At 38.1% G+C, this 21257-nt stretch overlaps 1 protein-coding gene across 1 annotated transcript in view; it reads left to right on the top strand.

Moving 5' to 3' along the window:
• Window positions 1-21257, top strand: part of CNTNAP4 (contactin associated protein family member 4) — a 283083-nt gene that overhangs the window by 159863 nt on the left and 101963 nt on the right. The window contains exons 5-8 of the mRNA XM_040253490.1: window positions 11280-11483; window positions 12057-12241; window positions 13028-13171; window positions 16445-16706. Coding sequence (XP_040109424.1) covers window positions 11280-11483; window positions 12057-12241; window positions 13028-13171; window positions 16445-16706 — 795 coding nt within the window. The remainder of the gene's footprint in view (window positions 1-11279; window positions 11484-12056; window positions 12242-13027; window positions 13172-16444; window positions 16707-21257) is intronic.

Genomic DNA, 21257 nt, shown 5'->3' with positions numbered 1-21257 from the left:
CGGATGTTGGCAATTTGATCTCTGGTTCCTCTGCCTTTTCTAAAACCAGCTTGAATGTCAGGGAGTTCACGGTTCACGTATTGCTGAAGCCTGGCTTGGAGAATTTTGAGCATTACTTTACTAGCATGTGAGATGAGTGCAATTGTGCAGTATTTATATAAATAAAGAAGAAATAGTAGAATCAGTATATGCTCATTTTGCAATCCTAAATAAATTAATGGACCAAGTTAATAATTATATAACATTCACATTATAATATATCCACAATATAATATAATCCACCATATAATATAATATCCAAATTTATTATACTCAAGCAGTGGCAGTTGATGAAAAGGGAAATATCTCTGAGATGAACATATGATGTTTCCAAAGTATTCTTATTAAAGTGATAATAATAGCATGCATGTGTTCACAAAAAGAGAGAGATTTCCTTTTAGGTACCAGTCATAAGAGAGGGCTTTTATTGGACTGTCTTGCTGCCCGCAACAGTTATAGTTGCTGGATAAAATACATTTTTTAAAAGCTGCTTCAAGGCTTTGAAGTTCAACTCAAAACAGGACTTGATTCTTGAGTGATGGAAAAAAAATTCCAGGAGATCCACGTGTAACTGACTTCCTCCTAAGAACATCATTATACTCAAGCAGAAGGGAGCCAAATTTTGCTAGGAGACAGAGGACAAAGTTCAAAGTTGCCAGAGTGGTTAGAAATTTAGGGTGGAATATCGAAAAGCAAGGTGTCAGAAGGAGAGCCCTGACTTCTGCATCCACAGTCCCCTTAAACCCTTGCCTGATCCCTGACTTGCATGTACCCACGATGCACCAGGCAAAAGCAGGAGTCGGGAGATGAAAATCCTGGGGACTTCATTCAGCATCTGCCTAGTTCTGGGAAGGGCACCTTTGGATTCAAGTCCTGCCATCTTAGACTTGCTAAGCACTTTGGGCTTCTAACTGAAAACCCAGAAAGACATTGCTTTAGGAATAAAGACCGTAATTGACGGCCAACTGTTATGTCCTGGGACTAAAGACAAATCCAAAATAGACCTGTCCCAGAAAAATCTGGAAGCAAGCTTTCACAGAGTCAAGGTGATCTGCCAGTAATTCAGCTCCCTGTGGAGCTGAATTTTCCCTGTAGTTCTTTCCACACCATCCATCTCTTGCCAGACTCCCCACCTTCCCAGCTCTTCCCACCCTCTCCTCCCCTCCCCACATCCTCCTAACCCTGGACCTTCTCATAGGCGGTCATCTATTCATCTTAAATATCACTTCCTCAGAGATGTCATCTGTAATCAGCAACCTAATTTGAATCTTTCTACTCAGAACTCTCATATAACCCTGTCTTTTTCCTTCAAGTTCCACTTACCATTTGTAAAAGCATCTGTTCACATGGGGATGAGTCTCATGATGTCTTTCTTTTCCTTATGATTTGAGGATCCATGAGGCCAGAAGCCTATATGTTCAGTGTTACACAGGCTTCTGCTATAGAACTTAGCACAGTAAATGTTTGGCAATTATTTGTTAAGTAGATGCATTAAGAAAAATATCTGATTCGCTATGATATAAACCAAAAAGTGAATGAATATGTAAATATTCAAGCATTGGCAGTTGATGAAAAGGGAAAAATCTCTGAGATGAACATATGACGTTTCCAAAGTTGTTATTAAAATGGTAATAATAGCATGCCTGTGTGCTCAGTCATGTCTGACTCTTTGTGACCCCGTGGACAGTAGTCTGCCAGGCTCCTCTGCCCATGGGATTTCCCAGACAAGAGTACTGGAGTGGGTTGCCATTTCCTCCTCCAGGGGGTCTTCCTGACCCAGGGACTGATCCCAGGTTTCCTGCATCCCCTGCACCGGCAGCTGCATTCTTCACCACTGAGCCACTGAAGAGCATACTCAATAATAAATGTCGAGGCATTCTGATGTTTCCACTGGAGGCCCAAATCTTCTTTGGTGTAGCATGAAAGGTTGGAATTATTCTTCACATGTTCCATATGGGGAAACTGAGAATCTGTGAGATCACAAAAATTAAAATATCAGAAACAGAAATCCAGCTTACATCCTCCCATGACACACTCCAGTGTCCTTGATGAAGTAGATGTTACCTATTTCAAGTCTATTCAGATTAATTTAGATTGACATATAAATGGCCATGATGATGTTTGCTCCCATAACCCCCTGAGTGTTAATCACTGACCTTAACTCAATCATCTAAAACCATGATAGGCAAGTCACCTTTTCCTTTTCTGCCTTCTTCCTTTTTGTTGTATTACTTTTAGTTGTTTTAAACCCAAGAGTCCCTTGAATCATTCTGTGTTCTTTTATGCTACTGTGCAAAAATAGAACAGCTCATTTCCTGTTGATTTCTAGAGTGCTTGGTCTCTCCTCTACATCTCTTTAAAGCCTAGTTCTGTAATGCAGACTCAAGTACCTCTACGTCATGCTGTAGCTTTAATATTTCACTATATAATAGTTTAACGGTGACTCAGTCTGATTAATGCGTTTTTTTAGAAGGAGAAACTGGACCTCTGTTTAGTGATTCATAGGTAGTAATTTTTAAATAGAGAGGCAGTATTCAGTGTGTAAGACTGAATTCAATTTAGCCAAGAAGAGTTTGGTTCATCGCTGTTTCCACCAGTGGTAGCACTCTTTTTTTATTTGTGTTTTTCAGGTGATTCCCTAACAATTATTAGAAGACTGTCTTGTCTTTTTCAAGAATTCTTTCAGGACCATCAATAAAGTCAATTTCCTATTTTTAATGACTTGTTTTCCAGTTCATGCATTTCCTATTTCATTTTTTCTCATTTAAGTTTCTTAGTCAGCTGATCTCATCAATAATGATCTGATTCAATAATAATATGGTTTAACTCACAGAATCTGTTTCTCCCTGAAACGTCTTTCAGGGACAAGTCGCTACCACCTCCACAACTTTCTGCAAGTACCACCTATGATATTAATAAACAAAACAATTTTGTTTTCCACAGTACAATTCCATATGCAATGAGGCTGTTCACTTTCAGAGAACCGGTTTCTATAAACTACTTGTTCTTCTTGTCAGATAACCCTCATGCTTTTGTCTGCCTCAGGCTCACTCAGGAACCTGTCTATCAGGGTTGTCGTTCAGAGATTCTATTAATGAATTAGTGGATGTCAGGCAGAGCTCAGGATGTTTGTTGAGTATTTGTGGAGGCCACAAGAGGTTCTCCTCAGTTGACTCTAACATGGTGGGATCATGGCACACCATTTGAGAAATAAAGCCCTTGGATGTGTTTTTCACTGATAAGGTGGGGAAAGCATTGCTTTTGCAAGTGGAAACCCCTCACAACTGGAGAGGCCTCCAACTTCTAGAGCAGGGATAGGGTGCAAGGGTGAGGAAAGGGGACTGGGTCAAGTGGAAGATATCACAGTGAGGAGTGTGCCTGCATGCAGAATATGCAGAGGGAGGAAACCAGTTTGCTGCTCACGGAGGTGAAGCATTTCTGCCATTTAGTTAGCATCCTTCTCTGAGGCTGAGAGGTTCGGCTCCCCCTTCACATGAGAGAAATCATTTGGGACCCAGCTCTAATGCAGAAGTGAAGCATGAATAATCACCTCTCAGGGACGGGTGTCCTCTCTGTTAGACTGTAAGCTCTGGGGAAAAACTGCGCTTGGTTTTATGCATCAGTGTCTTCCCCTGTGTTCACAGAAAGGTCTCCATAAACGTGTGCTGCAGAAGGAGCACAGAATACATGTTTCATCAGTTCTACTTCTGACACAACTCCCTGAAAGAAATCTGAATATTTTCCCTGATGAAACTCTATTCAGTGGGAGGTTGTATTTCTGAATCAGGCAAATCAAGCAGGCCATACCTCTTTCCCAGGGTCACAGGGAGAATTGATACGAGAGCAGGGCTTGCAATCTTTGTGAGTCTCTTCTTTCCTTGATTCCTGCTCTGAGAAGTTGAGATGGAGGTATTCACTGAGGAGGGTTCAGGTCACTGACAATTGCCGTGGTGAGTCAGCTCAGGCATTTGCTGACAGACAGAGAAAAAGCCACAGAACCCGCAGATGGCTCAAGCTCATTCTTGCTGCATAACCCAGCAATGACATTGAAAACTGAGCATTTCTTGTGCACTTCAGAAATTCATTATTTTTTAAAGAGTCCACTTAAAAAAAATAAACACATGAAATGTATTTATTAAACTATTGTTGGTATACCTCTTTCCCTGCCCAGTATTCTAATAATAAATAATAGCATTAGTGTAATTGTTCACGTTTATTGAAGCCTAATTATATGCCAGCAACTTCCAAAATTATGTAGATATGCATTCATACAACAGTCCTATGATGAATATTCTATTATTAACACAATATTGTAAGTCACCTATATTTCAGTTTCAAAAAAGAATATACTCTTATTATTCCCACATTACAGTTGAAGGAATAGGGCCAAAGAGAGACAGTAACTTGCTGTGATCAAATAATGCCCTATAATCGTAAACATGTTACTATACATGACAAAGGTACTTTATAGTTGTGATTAGGTTAAGGATCTTGAGTTGGGGAGATTATCCTGAATTATCCAGGTGGACCCAGTGTAATCACAGGAGTCCTTGTAAAAGAGAGGTGACAGGATCTGAGTTAGAAAAGGAGATGTGACTGTGAATGCAAACATGAGTGGTGATGAGAAAGAGAAATTTGAAGTTGCTCTGATGCTGGTTCTGTACATGAAGGAAGGGGCCATAAGTCAAGGCAGGAAGGGGTTCCTAAAAGCTGGAAAAGGCAAGCAAAGGGATTGTCTTCTAGAGACATCAGAGGGAAAGCAGTCCCTGCCAACCCCGATTTTCAGTTCAGTTCAGTTCAGTTCAGTCCAGTCGCTCAGTCTTGTCTGACTCTTTGCGACCCCATGAATTGCAGCATGCCAGGCCTCCCTGTCCATCACCAACTCCTGGAGTTCACTCAGACTCACGTCCATTGAGTCAGTGATGCCATCCAGCCATCTCATCCTGTGTTGTCCCCTTCTCCTCCTGCCCCCAATCCCTCCCAGCATCAGAGTCTTTTCCAATGAGTCAACTCTTCGCATGAGGTGGCCAAAGTACTGGAGTTTCAGCGTTAGCATCATTCCTTCCAAAGAAATCCCAGGGCTGATCTCCTTCAGAATGGACTGGTTGGATCTCCTTGCAGCCCAAGGGACTCTCAAGAGTCTTCTCCAACAGCACAGTTCAAAAGCATCAATTCTTCGGCACTCAGCCTTCTTCACAGTCCAACTCTCACATCCATACGTGACTACTGGAAAAACCATAGCCTTGACTAGACGGACCTTTGTTGGCAAAGTGATGACTTCTGAATTCCAAAGCTGTTAGATAACAAATTTGTGTTTTCTTTTTATGGAACAAAGTGTGGTTACAGCAATGATAGAAAACTCATACACTTGCTTAAGGTAGAGTGCAGACTGAAACCCACACTGACTAGCTGTCTTAAGTACTAGGCTAAGTATAATGTACTTATGAAAAATGGCTGGAAGGGCGCAGACCAACAGGAGGTGAACATGTCAGAACAATTTGAAACTTATTTATAGAAAATTAGAGTTCATGCCCTCCTCATGGTGAGCCAGTGTATAATAGGGTCACCTTATTAATATTGATGATAATATAATTTTAAAAATATAACCTCAGTTATAGGTCAGTCTCTTGGAAACAGAAGTAAAAACATTTATGTGAAATATTAGCAAATCAAATCCAGTGATGCATAAGGCTAACATATCATGCACGTTTAATTCAGGAATACAGATTTAACATTTGGTATTCCCAGGTGGTACCGTTGGTAAAGAATTCTGCCAGTGTAGGAGATGCAAGAGACACATGTTGGATCTCTGGGTAGAGAAGACCCCCTGGAGTAAGAAAAGGCAACCTACTCCAGTTTTCTTGCCTGGAAAATTCCATGGACAGAGGAGTCTGGCAGGCTGCAGTGCATGAGTTCGCAAAGAGTTGGACATAACTGAGCGTACACACACACAGAGTCATACACAACGGAGTAACGTGGTTCACCATGTCAACAGAATAAAGAATAAAAATCATGTCCTCTGAATTGATATAGAGTAAATATTTGATGAAATCCAGTACCTAATTCATGATGAGAACTCTTTACCAACAAGGAAACAAAAGTAGCTACTTTAATCTTTTAGAAGTTATCTACAAAGAACTTATAGCAAGTATCCTACTTAATGGTAGATTATTTCAAATTGTCCCCTGAGATCAGAAGTGAGACAAGATGCTTACTATTATCATTTCTATTCAATATTCTGTTAGAGGTCAGTGCAATAAAGCAATGAAGTAAAAACCCATTTAAAAATATAACTGTAGTTAATAAGCATACCAATGAACAAATTTGCAAGAAACAGTTCTCTCTTACAATCAAGTAGCATGTCTCTTCCTACGTCTTTGGACAGTAGACCATTTACTGTTACAAGTGTTAACTGCTGACTTCCAGTTGTTCCTGTAATCCATTTCCTAATACCTCTACTTTTCCTATTTATACATTCCATTGTGTACAAAAGCTTCTTTTCCCCCAAAAAATGTTTGACAAAAGATTGGAATGTGTTATTGAATGTTAATTTAAATGTTAATATTATTTTAGATATTAATTTAGTGTTTCCATCAAAACAAATAAGCATTGAGTTGGATTAATTTTATGAATGGTACGTACACCTGTCAGTTTCAACATGAAGAAATACTGTTATAAATCATCTGGACTTTTTCTGTTGTGAGAATGTGCTTGCATTGCCAGTGCTCTGTTTTAAAAGAAAATTTATTGTAGTATAGCTGATTTACCATGTTGTGTTAGTTTCAGGTGTACAGAAAAGGGAATCAGTTATACATGTGTATGCATATACACTTCATATTCTTTCCCATTTAGATTCTTATGGAATATTAAGTAAACTTCCTGTGCTCTACAGTAGGTCCTTATGAATTATCTGTTTTATATATGTGTATATGTTAATCCCAATCTAATTTATCATGTCCCCTCATGTTTTTCCTTTGGCAACCATAAATTTTATTTTGAGATCTATTTCTATTTTGTAAATAAATTCATTTGTATCACTTTGACTAGATTTCACATATAGGGGATATCATTTGATATTTGTCTATTTCTGACTTACTTCACTTAGTGTGATAATCTCTAGGTCTATCCATGTTGCTACAAATGGCATTATTGAATTCTCTTTTTATGGCTGAGTGATACTCCATCACATATGTACTGAGCCCTCTCTATCCTCTCCTCTGGTGACGGTCATTTAGGTTGCTTCCGTGACCTGGCTGTTGTGAACAGTGCTGCAATCGGGGTGCATGTACTGTTTCGAATTATAGCTTTCTCTGGATATATACCCAGGGGTGGGATTGCTGGGTCAGATGGTAGTTCTGTATTGATCCAAGTAGTGCATGAAGGTATATCAAAGGTGCATTTCATTTATTAGAGAAGGGATCCAAAGACTGGTAAAGCTAGCCCACAGAAAACTCGAGAGACTAAGTGTGTCTAGGAACCTAAGAATGTTGGATTACTGTCACTAGGTTAACCACACGAATGGTTAATGCCCAACATGGCAATAAAACCAAAATATTTGGGGATATATTTTCTGCCAGAATGGAAGTTATTTACCTCTCTCCTGGTGGGGGGTGGGGGGGGGGAAACTATAAATTAATATGTAACTTAGAGTCTGGCCCTGATCAGTTCAGTTCAGTTCAGTTTAGTCGCTCAGTCGTGTCCGACTTTTTGCGACCCCATGAACTGCCAGGCCTCCCTGTCCATCACCAACTCCCGGAGTTCACTCAGACTCATGTCCATTGAGTCCGTGATGCCATCCAGCCATCTCATCCTCTGTCATCCCCTTCTCCTCCTGCCCCCAATCCCTCCTAGCATCAGAGTCTTTTCCAGTGAGTCAACTCTTCGCATGAGGTGGCCAAAGTACTGGAGTTTCAGCTTTAGCATCATTCCTTCCAAAGAAATCCCAGGACTGATCTCCTTTAGAATGGACTGGTTGGATCTCCTTGCAGCCCAAGGGACTCTCAAGAGTCTTCTCCAACACCACAGTTCAAAAGCATCAATTCTTCAGTGCTCAGCCTTCTTCACAGTCCAACTCTCACATCCATACATGACCACAGGAAAAACCATAGCCTTGACTAGACGGACCTTAGTCGGCAAAGTAATGTCTCTGCTTTTGAATATGCTATCTAGGTTGGTCATAACTTTTCTTCCAAGGAGTAAGCGTCTTTTAATTTCATGGCTGCAGTCACCATCTGCAGTGATTTGTGAATTCACCTAGAATTAAGTAATCCTTAGACAGGACTTTTAAAAAGCTCCAGCATGACATTGAGAGGACATGAAGTCATTCCTTTGATTTATTTTCCAGTTTGTCCAGTTTTCTTAGTAGTGGTAACATTGCTTTCCAAAGAGACCTCTCTCCCACCAGCATCCTTGGAGAAAATTTAGATTCTCCCTCTCTCTCCCTCTGTCTCTCAAAAGATAATTTTTTTCAGATAGCCCCAGATTTGTGTATCATTAACTGTTTTTAATCATAGCACAGCATTTTATGAGTATTATTTAAAATCATATGCTTTTAATATGTCAGATAAATTCTGTAAATAGCTTTTATAAATGAGCTTTCTATCTAAAGTAATACTGTTCGGAGCCATCCTGAATTTCTTGTTTTACGAGAATCCTCATACATATATTGCGTGGATGTGATTGGAAGTTTCCCTGTACTGACATTGTACTCACACTCTGAGTTGTTTTTAGCTTTTTTTTCCTGAAGGGTATTGTTCACATGGATGTGAGATCTGTGATGTGATTGTAATGAGTTTGTTGAACCCTCTACTTCACTACCTCCTGGTTTTCAGGCCCCCTTTTAAGAGTAGCCACCTCCCTCCAAGTTCTCCTTCTGAGAGCTGAGTTACTGACTTCCCCTGGGGTTTCTCAGCAACCTGAGAGCTTCCTTTAAGGGCAGTGGAGGAAAGACTGTGTTGGGAGAATGTCTGCTGCTGCTGCTGCTAAGTCACCAGTCGTGTCCGACTCTGTGCCACTAGCCATCTTAAAATTAAACATAATAGAACTAATTCTATTTTATGGGGAGAAGTTTAGGACTTAAAGTCTGGCAAAAGTAAGAAGATTATTGATTACCCTCTGCTTTAGCCTCAGGTTTCTAGACCTCAGAACTGAGCTTCCCCAACTACCTTAACTAAAGTGACCCCAGGCTTCTTTTGATCTTGATCAGAATGCCTCTGGCAGTCTGTAATGGCTTATGAATTTACTTTTTTACATGCTACTTGTCTGTCTTCACCGAATATAAGTTCCTCGAGGACAAGGACCATATTGGTGTTGATCCATCTTTTTATAACGCAGCATCCATCACAGGGTCTCAAACTAGATGGCCTAAATACATGTTTATTTAATGAATAGGTCCAATTACATAGTGTGATACCTGTGAATTAAGAACGTAATAGGTCAGAGCAAGAGAAAATGGCAAGTGGCTCCCATTTAAGAGATGAAACAGGATACCATTGCCTTAGGCATCAGTAGTCTAATGGTTTTCACTGTCCCATTTTGCTGATGGACATATTCCTGGCACAAAGCTTTTGGTGCAACAAAAGGCTAATATGATCATTATAACGTAATAGCTATAGTGAAGAAGAAAGGAAAAAAGAAATAGAAGGCTGAAGTATCCCAGGCTAGTCCCTCATTGGGGAAAAAAAAAATCTCTTGGTAGCTAATTCCAAAGATAGACTTTGTCTGAAATAAAATCATTATAATGATGGTTGCCTTTAAGCGATGCATTAACTCAGAGATAACTGCATTGCTCCAAATGTGTCAGCATTTAAGGTCTGTCTTATTGGAATTTTTCTTAATTTATTGTAATCTAATAATCATAGAACACATTATTTGTATTTGACACAGAGTTATGTTTGTGTCATGCACATTCATTCAGCTATATAACAAGGAATAATTGTTCGGTTAACATTATTCTTTCTACAGAATGCAATGTTTATTCATGTTCACTTGGTGAATGAATTCTTTATAAGCACATTAACAAGATGTAGAAAAATCAAACCTCTGAATTTCCAAAAGATAGCTGCATAAAATAGTTGAAAAAAAATTTGGGTGGTGGTGAATATAAATGGTTCACATTAAATATGATGGATAATCTGAATGAAATGCATATTTGAGCATACAAGTTGATGTAATAATTTTGTCAAATGAAACAAGATGAGTAAACTGTAATGTCGTTCTGTTGACTGGGAGAAGTCACCTAACCAGTTGAAAAATAGCTTCCTATTTTATTGGGCTTCCCTAACCTCTTCATTTATTACATAAATGCACTCTCAAGGGTAATTGCTTTAAAAAAAAAAATCTTTGATTTGTGAAATGTAGGAAATGCTGCTAGGCTTTCTGAGTATTATCAGCTCTTTTTCTGTCTCCTGCTCAGGGTGCAACTGATTTTGACAGATGTACTGTTATGTTACTGGTATAACATGACATCTTTATTCAGATGAACTGAATAAAAGTGATCTTGACAATGAGTAGATAAGACACTGTCAGGAAGCTGAAAAAACCTGTCAATGTCACAATTAGGACACAAACACGGCAGAACAGCCCTTAAAATGCCATTAAGTGAATATCTTTCCAACAACACCCTTGAGAAGATAGGAAGTAGCACTGCTCTTAAATACTATTACTTAGCTACAAAAATAATAAAATATAACACAAAGGTCAGTTTAATATATATTTGAGGTGGCATTTGATGAGTCTGATGTATATGTACGTATTTATATGTGGATCTCTTTTATATATGGCATGTATGAAAGAATTTTGAGATTTCAAAAGCAGAAAATGATTTCTACTTTTTCAGAAGCTAAAAATCCATTTAACTCCAGCATTTAAGAAAGTCATTGAAAATGTTGATCATAAAATATGCAAAGTGCTTTTAGCGGTATTAATTATAACCTTTTCCCTGATGTTTTTATGGGTTAAGAAACAGTCTTTAATAATATAAGAGAAATTAGGCATACATTTCAAAATATATTTCTAGATCATGAATTTTGTAAATAGGTGGGTAAAACCTGAAATGGGATCAACCCAGGTATCAAGAAGGAATTAGACATTTGGTGGTTTTATTTTCCATTATTATGATTGTCTTGGAGCTGAACTATACATGTATGGGTATCTGTATAATCCTCTCATAGATGTAGTTTTAAAATACTTATCCTTAAAGCATATTTATCCTTAGAACGACTTTTGATATCTTTGTCCAGGATCAGAGGTGGTTGATCTTGATGGAAAAAGTTGCCTTCTCTACAGATTTGATCAAAAATCTCTGAGCCCAATAAAGGATGTAATTTCTTTGAAATTTAAAACGATGCAGAGTGATGGGATTCTACTCCATCGGGAAGGACAAAATGGAGACCACATCACACTGGAATTAAGAAGAGGAAAACTCTTTTTGCTTATTAATTCAGGTAAAACTCTTTGGATAAAGTGCTTGAAAATCTGGTCAGTTAGTTATCACTTTAGTAACTTTATGCTTTTATAGCTCATCTTTTTTAACAATTAAGGTACCTTATTTCCACATTCAAGAGTTTATATGTGTGTGTGTGTATATATATATATATATATGCGCCAATATTGCACTTTCATGTAATTTGCAAACTATTCAGGACCCTCATTTGATGTTTCTTACACAGTACTGATAGAACCACTTAGTTATTTTTAGACATCTTGATGGAAGGGATGGGTCACTGAAAAATACTGAGGTAGTAAAAGTAATAAGGTTGTAGCAAAGATAAAATTTTCATTGCAAATGAACATGTGATGATGGGTAATACTAATAAAGAGAATTAACAGTGGAAGAAATGACAACAAGGTTGAGAGGATATTGTATTCAAAGTTGAGGTAATTCAGACTAGCGTTTTGGCTGGGGTACATGGAAGGAGATTGCAGTTGTTATGAGAGACTCTGGTCCCCACGAAAGAACGCTTTTCTCTTTTTTTCAGCTGGGAATCATGCTTCTGTTCTTTTCTCTCTCCTCTAAGGTGATGCGAAGCCGCCCTTGGCTCATGCCCCGGTCAGGCTCACCCTGGGCAGCCTGCTGGATGACCAGCACTGGCACTCCGTGCTCATCCAGCGCTTGGGCACACAAGTCAACTTCACAGTGGACGAGCACAGGCATCGTTTCCGCGCCCAGGGCGAGTTCAGTTACCTGCATCTCGATTATGAGGTGTGATGGTTACGTTTCAATTAATGCAGACTTCATGATGTCTAGGTGGTGAGGTCACACGGAAGGCAGTACGCTCTAGGAAACCCACCTCCAGAGTCAGGCAAGGTCCTGAGGAAGTGTTCCTCTAGGTAACCTCACTCAGGTAGTGAATTTTGTGCCTATAGTACTGAGGCTTCATTTTTCTCCCCACATGTTAATTTATCTTTATAAAGTAACGTCATCTTTTTTGCCTGCAGTGTGTATGCAGGAAATCTCCCTTAAGAGATCTCCTTACCACAAGTAAATATAGACTGTGTTGCATGACTTTGGAGGTGAGGGGACAAAAAGCACTCCTGAACAGGGCAGATTTAGAGAAAGAATGTAGCAACGAATAGGTTAACTAATTCATCAATAACCAATTCAAATGCACAAAAATCAATATATGCCAGAAATGTATTAAAATAAAATGTCATTATAATTGGTTACATTGTTAGAACCAGTCACTATGGAAATAAAGATGTATTTTTCTTCAACAACCAATAAATATTAAAATCAGGTTTGATTAGCAACTTGTAAGAATAATCAAGCTCTATTATCAGTGAAAACTGAATGCATATAAACTTATTTTAAAACCTACATCTTAATTTGTCTTTAAATCTCCATTTGAAATTAACAATATGGCAGTGTAGAGTACTGAAAAATTGGTCTGTCTGTGATGATTACAGCTATAGTTGCTAATCGTAATTATTTAAGCAGATTATCAGAAAATCACTAAACAATATTATTGATGCCATTTTTCTTTCTAAGATCAGCTTTGGAGGGATTCCAGCACCTGGAAAACCAGTGTCATTCCCCCAGAAACACTTTCATGGGTGTTTAGAAAATCTCTTTTACAATGGAGTGGATATCATTGATTTGGCCAAGCGACAGGACCCACAGATGATCGTTATGGTAAGAGAGTCTTCATGTGAACAAAAAAAGGAAAACTGTGTGGCTTTCCCCCACAAAAAAATGCTTCATTTTGAATTCCCACTTGACATGATATTTTAGACCTTACTCTTGTTCTTTAAAAAAATAAGTCTCAGTTCTCAGCTTAGCAATATGCATGTACGGGATTAATTCTATGCAAAACATTTAAAATTCACAGGTCATGATTATTTTATTTTTATATGAAGTAAAGCAGGTTCTTTTCTTGGTACAATTTACAACTGATCATTTTATTTTGTTGTGATATTATTGGTCCCAGGAGACTAATTTCTTTTCCTCTGTAATTTCCTTAATAAGATACTCCCTGACTTACTCTCCGAAGCAGAATACTGGTTTCCTGGAATCAGATAACACGCACGTATATTAGAAAAGCAGTTGGAAAATTTGTATTTTGCCATGGTCATTCATAACTAATAAAAGAAGCTAATAGGCTCTTACAAGATTGCATCTGCCAAGAGCAGTGCTGGTCAGGCTGCATGATGTTCTAATTCTATGGAAATGTGGTGGAATTTAAATACAGCTGTATTGGTCAGGGTGCAGTCAGAGAAGCAGCACCACTGTGGGTTTAGGGACAAGGGGTCTGTTTTAGGACTTGGATCTTAACAGTTGGAGGCACTGGAAAGTGGAGGTCAGCTGTCTGGAAGAAGAGATGGAGCAGAGTGAAAGAGGCAGGACACGCTGGGATAGTCACCATTCCCTCTGTCATCATCCTTCCCTGGACTTCATCACACACAAAAAACCTTTTGGGGAAAGTGGCCAGCCTTTCACTTCTGACTCAGGTGTCTCGTCAGCCCCCTCTTTGGCTAACTTTTAACTGGACCCAGACCAGAAATGAGATTCTGGGAAATGTGGTTTCCAGCTTAACCCACTTGCTGATAGAAAAGCAGACACATCCAACCATTTGAATTCATTTCTTTAATTGTTCAAAATTCAAAATATATAATAAAGCTCATGTTGTGTCAGCAAAACCCAGAGAGCATCACAGGATTATTTATTGCTATAAAACATTTTATTTTTAATTATCTTTGTGAATTGATAGTGTTTATATGAGCACACCATCCAGCAAGATTTTTTAAATAGTTTTTTTTAAATATAAAAGGGAAAAGGATTTAGATGGAAAATAAAACTATTGTGGAGAGATAGATGTGAGTGTTTCATTGCAAAATGAGTTTCCAGAAGCTGCTCATGTAGCTAACACCGGCTCTTCATTGCCAAGAGCATTTGCTGCTAGTAGACAGCTGTCCAAATGCAGCTGGTAAATGTTTCCATTTTTACCAGGTTTGCTAGTCTTATAATTGCCTTTACATTATGGGTCAGTATATTTCACTCTTCAGCTTTTGATGTTTCATTCACTGGGACAAGATATTTGTCTGCAGTGAAAGCTAGTTCACTTTTAACAGAATCACAATATAGCCAAATGTTTTTGTTTAACCTAGACCGGTAGTTTAATTCCAGCTTGTCTTGTTCTAAATAAAGTGATTTCATTGACTTTTCAAATCTATATTTAGAAGGTTTGTTGAAGGTTATTTTCAGGAAAAATAAAAACATTTATCTTGATTTCTGAAGCCTGTTAAGGAACATGCTAATTATTTCTGAATAGTTCAGACCTTAACATTTTTTCTTAATCGTTAAATATGTATTTAGTGCGAACAGCAAAATAATCGTTCATGTACAATATTTTAATGAAAATTCATGCAATTCTAATGTATCTTGAAGATCTATTTAAAAACCATTAGATAAGAAATAATACATGTAAATCTGATGACAAGAGCATAACAATAAGAGAAAAACCACAATGGTTCAAAATAAGAATCTAAGTAGTACATTGTACATTGTATTGTGCAATGTTAAACCTAAAAAAAAAAAGAAAGAAAAATAGGCAGAGGTTATGAACAGACCCTTCAGATGAAAGTGAGGCCAAAGAATAACAAACCCATGAAAAAGACTTAGATTCTTTATTAGGTAAATGCAAGATAAATAACAATGATACATCATTTGGGCATTTTGTCCTTGAACTTATGCAAATTTAAAAGAAATGTAATACCTATTGCTGCCAAAGATGTGGGGAAAAGTGTGTCTTTGTGTACTACTGTTGGAAATATGGAGAATTCAACTTTTTTTGGAATTCAAGAAAGAAACTGGAAATCTTTATTAAAATATGTAGATACACTAGCTCTGTATTTAGAACTGTCTTCTGAAGAACTGAAAATACCATCACATAGAGAAGCTTATTTGTGCTTGGTTGAAAGAGGCAAAACTTTGAAACAAAGTGACAACATACTAGTGGTAGTGAAAGTGTCAGTCACTCAGTCATGTCCCAACTCTTTGCAATCTGATGGACTGTAATTCACCAGGCTCCTCTGCCCTGGACTTTTCCAGGCAAGAATACTGGAGTGGGTAGCTGTTCCCTCCTCCAGGGGATCTTCCCAACCCCAGGATCAAACCTACGTCTCCTGCTTTGCAGGCAGATTCTTTACCACTGAGCCACTGGGAAAACCCCTTGATAAGACAATTGACTGAAAATTTGACCATTCACATAGTAGAATATTGCCTAATCAATAAAAGTAGGAATTCAGCTTTCACCAGATAACTCAAAGGGATTTCCATAAGGTATTTGTTAATGATAAAATCATGGTACAACCAATAACATAAAACATGGCTCCCATTTTTATAAAACAAATAATCTCCAGTGTGTTGGTATATGTATTCCAAATATATATTTAGGTATATGTGAATATACATATAACTGAACACATACCTTAAATATGTATATGCACATATATGTGTTTATATATTAATGTACATCTGTATATGTCAATGGTAACAGAAAATTATGAAAGAATATGGAAGGAGAACCAGTAGCTCATTAATATTGGTTATGTTATGGAGTGGCTTTGAAGCCAGAGGCAGCAAAAGTAGGAAGGGAAAACCAAGTAAAACATAAATAAAGAATTGTTTTAAATAAATTTTGATTGAATTCAATTGCATTGAGTTAGATGCCTTTGTGAAATTTGAGAAATGGGAAGAAAACAATTTCACCCAGAAAGCCCAGGGAGAGATTTGCCTGACTATGTTTCACTGGATTTGAAGAACCTTTAAGATATATGGCAAGGATTCCGTATCCGTGTTGGTGGCAGTTTTCCCTGTTGTTTTAAACCAGGGGTAATTAGATAGTTCAGATTCTATTACTAATGTGATGTGCCGTTCTTAAAGCTTTCCCTTTTCCTCTCTTCTCAGGGAAATGTGTCGTTTTCTTGTTCACAACCGCAGTCTGTGCCTGTGACTTTTCTGAGCCCCAGGAGTTACTTGGCACTGCCGGGCTCTTTCGGGGAGGACGAGATTTCTGCCACTTTTCAATTTCGAACCTGGAATAAGGCTGGGCTTCTGTTATTCACGGAGCTTCAGCTAGTTTCAGGGGGTCTCCTCCTCTTTCTTAACGATGGAAAACTTAAGCTGCATCTCTACCATCCAGGAAAATTACCCAGTGACATCACAGCAGGTAATAAGTGTATTCCTGCAGGCAAAGCATATGGGTTTGAAAGATTTCATTATCTCTCTGTCCCTTCTCTGTAAAATTTTATGCTTAACCCCCAAATTAATATTTGTTTAACAAATGAATACTTGAGTTAATAAGATTATCTCTTCCTTAGAGGAATTGGATTCCAATTTTCTTTTAAATATGGTATCAGCAGTAGCAGTTCTTATTAACCAAAATGATAGTTGTAGGGGAATAGAAATTTCCTTCCATGACCCTCTTGCCCACTCCAGATAAATCAATGTATCCTGAGGAAATGCATTTTGAGAAAAATATGAAAGACTTGAAATGGATCCCAAGTTTGCTGGGTGTCTTCAATGGAAGATGAGTCTTTGTATAACACAGTTATAAATCTTATCTGGTCTTTGAGAGATGGGGAGGGGTCTTTTGGGGATCGGTATCTCTATATTATTTAGTCGGATTAACTTTGCTTGCTGCTATAATCTGTGGAGTTGCATATATTTGGGGAAAAGATCTATGTGAAGTTTCTCATCTGGGAACCAAATAGAATTCTCTGCACTTCTAGGCAATACGGTACCATTTTAATGGCTAGAAGTAATATAATTAAGGAGACTCTATGAGAGTCTGGAAAATTAATGTCTAATTTAGGTCAGTGCTTTGGGTGAGGGATATTTTTGTCTCTTCATTAAAATTATATAGTTCTTGACAAAGGATCTCCATCAAATTTTCATATATATGGAATAATATCCAAGCCAAGCAACCAGAGGTCACATTGGGGTAAATTGCTATACCGGTTTAATAAATGATCTTTAAAAACAATTAAAGATGCCATTGTACTACTCATCTATATTAACTACGACCAAAATTGATAGAATATGAGAGAGAGAGGAAAAAAAAGTTAAAATACAGTTGGAAACCAAATATAAGAAACAGGCAATATACAAATGAATATGCTGGGTCTTTGTGTTTCTCTTTTGTTGTGCATATACCACAGTAGTTTGAATGTGGGAACTGAAACTTCAATATCAATTATAATTTTTAAGAAGTACTGTGCTGTGACTTTTTAATGTAATACTCAAATTGTGGTAGATTTGCAGGCTTGACAAAAGGAAATAAATTAATCAGTGTCATATTAATAATTAATAGGCTCCCTAAAATGAAGGCCTAAAAATATAAGCTTGCCATTAATGTGTAGTTTATTCTGATTTGTTTGACATCCTCTGGGGGTTGTATTCATGGCCCAATTTTCAGCATCTTAGAGAAGCTGCTTTGGTGCAGTGTTATTATTCAGAGCCCCATGAAGCTAGTTCATTTCTAAACACTTTACAGGCTTGCAAATCTAATAAACTATTAGGTTGGTGTAAATCTATCTAGACCACCTCGAATGATTTTAAAAATTAATGTTTAAATCTGCGTACAATCTTACTATCTATTATGACATCATATGACTTAGTGCCCATAGCTAGTAATAAGGATCCTTGACAAAATATGAATGTTAATATAGTAAAATTGTTACACTTCAGATAATAAAGTAGGACTTTACACACCAAATCCCCCATTCCCATCTTTCTAGTTTCTTTTAAAATATTAACTTTTGCTAGTTTCAGCAAGAAAAGTACATTTTGCATTTGAAAGTGGACTCTTTAAATGGTCTGGGTATGTGGTCCATTTGTTTCTCTCATAGAAAAGACTTTCACAGGTACAGTGTTTGATAATTAAATCAGTTGTCAGGATGTATCATAATGACTCTGAAGAGAATCAATGACCTACTGGTGGGTTAGTATCACATTATACTAAATCATTCTATTATATGAGGATGGCTCAGTTTTTTGTTACTACTGGAGATATAAATTATTAATCTTACATATTTTCAAAACTCAAAGTTTTCAATGTCTTTTACAACGGAATAAAAATACAGTGTCCATTGTATTGAGTAAGAATGGAATTGTGTAGATGTTTGAATTATCAGGCTAAATTTTTAATGTGATGTAGAGTTTTGCAAATCATTATTTGGAATGGTTCAAAAATATTATGTCAGTTTATGTCATTTTTGAAATATTAAAGATATTATATTAGTCTAAATCATAAAACATATTAGCAGCCCTACAAAATCGCTTGTGACACACAATGTTGCCAGTCTTTGTCATCTTTATACATGACAGAGCAAAAGTTATTCGATCAAGAATCTAACAAACAGTATGGTTGTATCTTCCTGCTGCTGCTGCTGCTGCTGCTGCTAAGTCGCTTCAGTCGTGTCCGACTCTGTGCAACTCTGTAGACGGCAGCCTACCAGTCTCCTCTGTCCCTGGGATTCTCCAGGCAAGAACAGAGTGGGTTGCCATTTCCTTCTCCAATGCGTGAAAGTGAAGTCGCTCAGTTGTGTCTGACTCTTCGCGACCCCATGGACTGCAGCCTACCAGGCTCCTCCGTCCATGGGAGTTTCCAGGCAAGAGTACTACAAATTCTTGACTATCAAATTTGAGATTTTTGCTGTGAGTTTTACATTTCTGCTATTGTTTTTGCGTAAAGGTGAAAACAGGCTTGAAAACAAGCTTCTTGCTCCCGTGGGCAGGGCCTGGCAGATGATGGTTCTGCATGTTTCCATTACTGAGCTTTCTGGTTCTTGTGACCCTGACAGAGGGGCTGCCCTCTTGATTCACCTCACCCAAGAGAAGCCATTTTTAAAGTTCTTTCTTTTCTCTAATGAAATATTCCTGTCTTTCACATTAGAACCTCATCACTCCCTGAAAGTCCTGCTTCCCCCTAATATGATTGACAGCCGTGACCTCCATATTTTCTTCTTGGCAAGAGCTATCTGGTGTCATGGACCTTTAATTCTGGTTAGTGGATATAGTTAGTGAGGATAGGAATGTCTGGCACAGTTTCAGAGCACTGAAAGTTATTTGGAACAGACAAAACCCTTTAGTCGCTCCTTGAGTAATGGCCTTTGTATAACTGCCTTTTGCTCTTTTGCAAAGAACCTACCTATACAGCTTTTTCTTCTTTACACATCCTATTCCATGGATGCTTGTTATAATCTTATGGGAGAGTGATGGCAGCTAAACTGTCATAATATTTCTGTAGTGGTTTTAAGACTGGTCCCTGAAGATTATATATGAGGAACAGAGAGATACCTTTTTCTTCCTCCTGTATTTTGTATGTCTGTGTGTTTTGGGTCTGAGAGAGAGACAGAAGGAGAGAGAGAGAAGAGGAGGAGGAGGAGAGGAAGAAGGGGAGAGGGGAGAAGGTTCTTATAAACATTCCCACCTTCTCCTGCCACCTGCAGTTGCAAACCTTTCCATTTATTCTTCTATTCTTCCACCTGGAGTTGTCAGTGGTTCCCACCCAGAGACCACAGTGATCATCCTTACTGTCAAACAAGTTGGGTTTGTTGCGTATTGCAACAGGGAGGACCCTCACCCAAGGAACCATGGGGAGTCTCATCACAAAGGTGTTAAGGACAACTTGTCATAGAATTTTGGATTATGTTAGCTGATTTGGAGGGAGGTTTCAAGGAAATGGAAAATTGGTGGGGATTAAATGCTGCCAGGAGGTGATGGAATTTGTGTGGTTAAGTATCTTTGTAAATTTTATTGTGAAGAATGGAAGCATGAAATAAAGCTAAATTTGTAATTAATTTCATAAGTCAGTTGTCATTCATGTTGTCTGGGAGAGGATTTGATATTTTTTGTAGTTTGCACAGTAGCCTTGCTTTTGTCTGTGCTTAAACCAGATTGTAGAGGAGTTTTGAAGGGATTTTGGGTCCCACTTCATTGTAGTAACAGAGTGACCTTGTCTGATCTCAATGTTCTGTGAGCTTGTTTATCTCAGTGGGGGAACCCTACCGCCGAGCTCTGGGTGCTCTCCAGCATCTCCTACCATCAGGGCCCCCCTGAGAGTATCAGCCACTAGCTCCAGGCTCTTGGGGGCTGCTTTTCTCTTTCTCAAAGTTAATTGTTTAACATGAGCCAAACAGCAAGGTCACCACCCGTCCTGCAGGCCGAGAAGAATATGGGTTTTGGCATCAGCTCACCAGTTGGATGATTCCTTGGGTGATTTGTTTATCCTCTTGTGCTTCATGGTCTCCATGTTTGAAACCAGAATAACAGTAGGAATGTTGAAGATTAAATGACATGATGCATATAAAGCACACAGCACCTGGTGTGAATAATAGTCACTAGAACTGTTGTTATTATTTTTATTATTATTACACCAACACGTATTCCTTCCCCTACAATCAAAAGTTGTGAGTGTTGGGAGCAGTGCACTAGAATTAGCATTTAGGTACCTGATTCAGTGAGTTGGAAAAAACACATATTCTGCAATTCCTCCTTTTCCTTCTCTTTCACTGTGTTGTGGCCTTGGAAAAGGGCTCACTTCTCTTCAGATATTAAAGTTGTAGACTTAAAAGAAAAATAGTATCCAACTTAAAAATTATCCTTTTTGTCATGTGGAGTGAAGTGAAACAAATTGCACAGGTCATTCATTATTTAACTTGAGTAATACATCCCATCGATGGCTCATAAAAGTTTCCTCATCGTAAGCAAGTGATGT

Source organism: Oryx dammah, unplaced genomic scaffold (assembly GCF_014754425.2).
Source record: "Oryx dammah isolate SB20612 unplaced genomic scaffold, SCBI_Odam_1.1 HiC_scaffold_13, whole genome shotgun sequence".
Taxonomy (NCBI): Eukaryota; Metazoa; Chordata; class Mammalia; order Artiodactyla; family Bovidae; genus Oryx; species Oryx dammah.
Note: the sequence above shows the minus strand (reverse complement) of the source record. Positions and strands in the feature narration are given on the sequence as shown.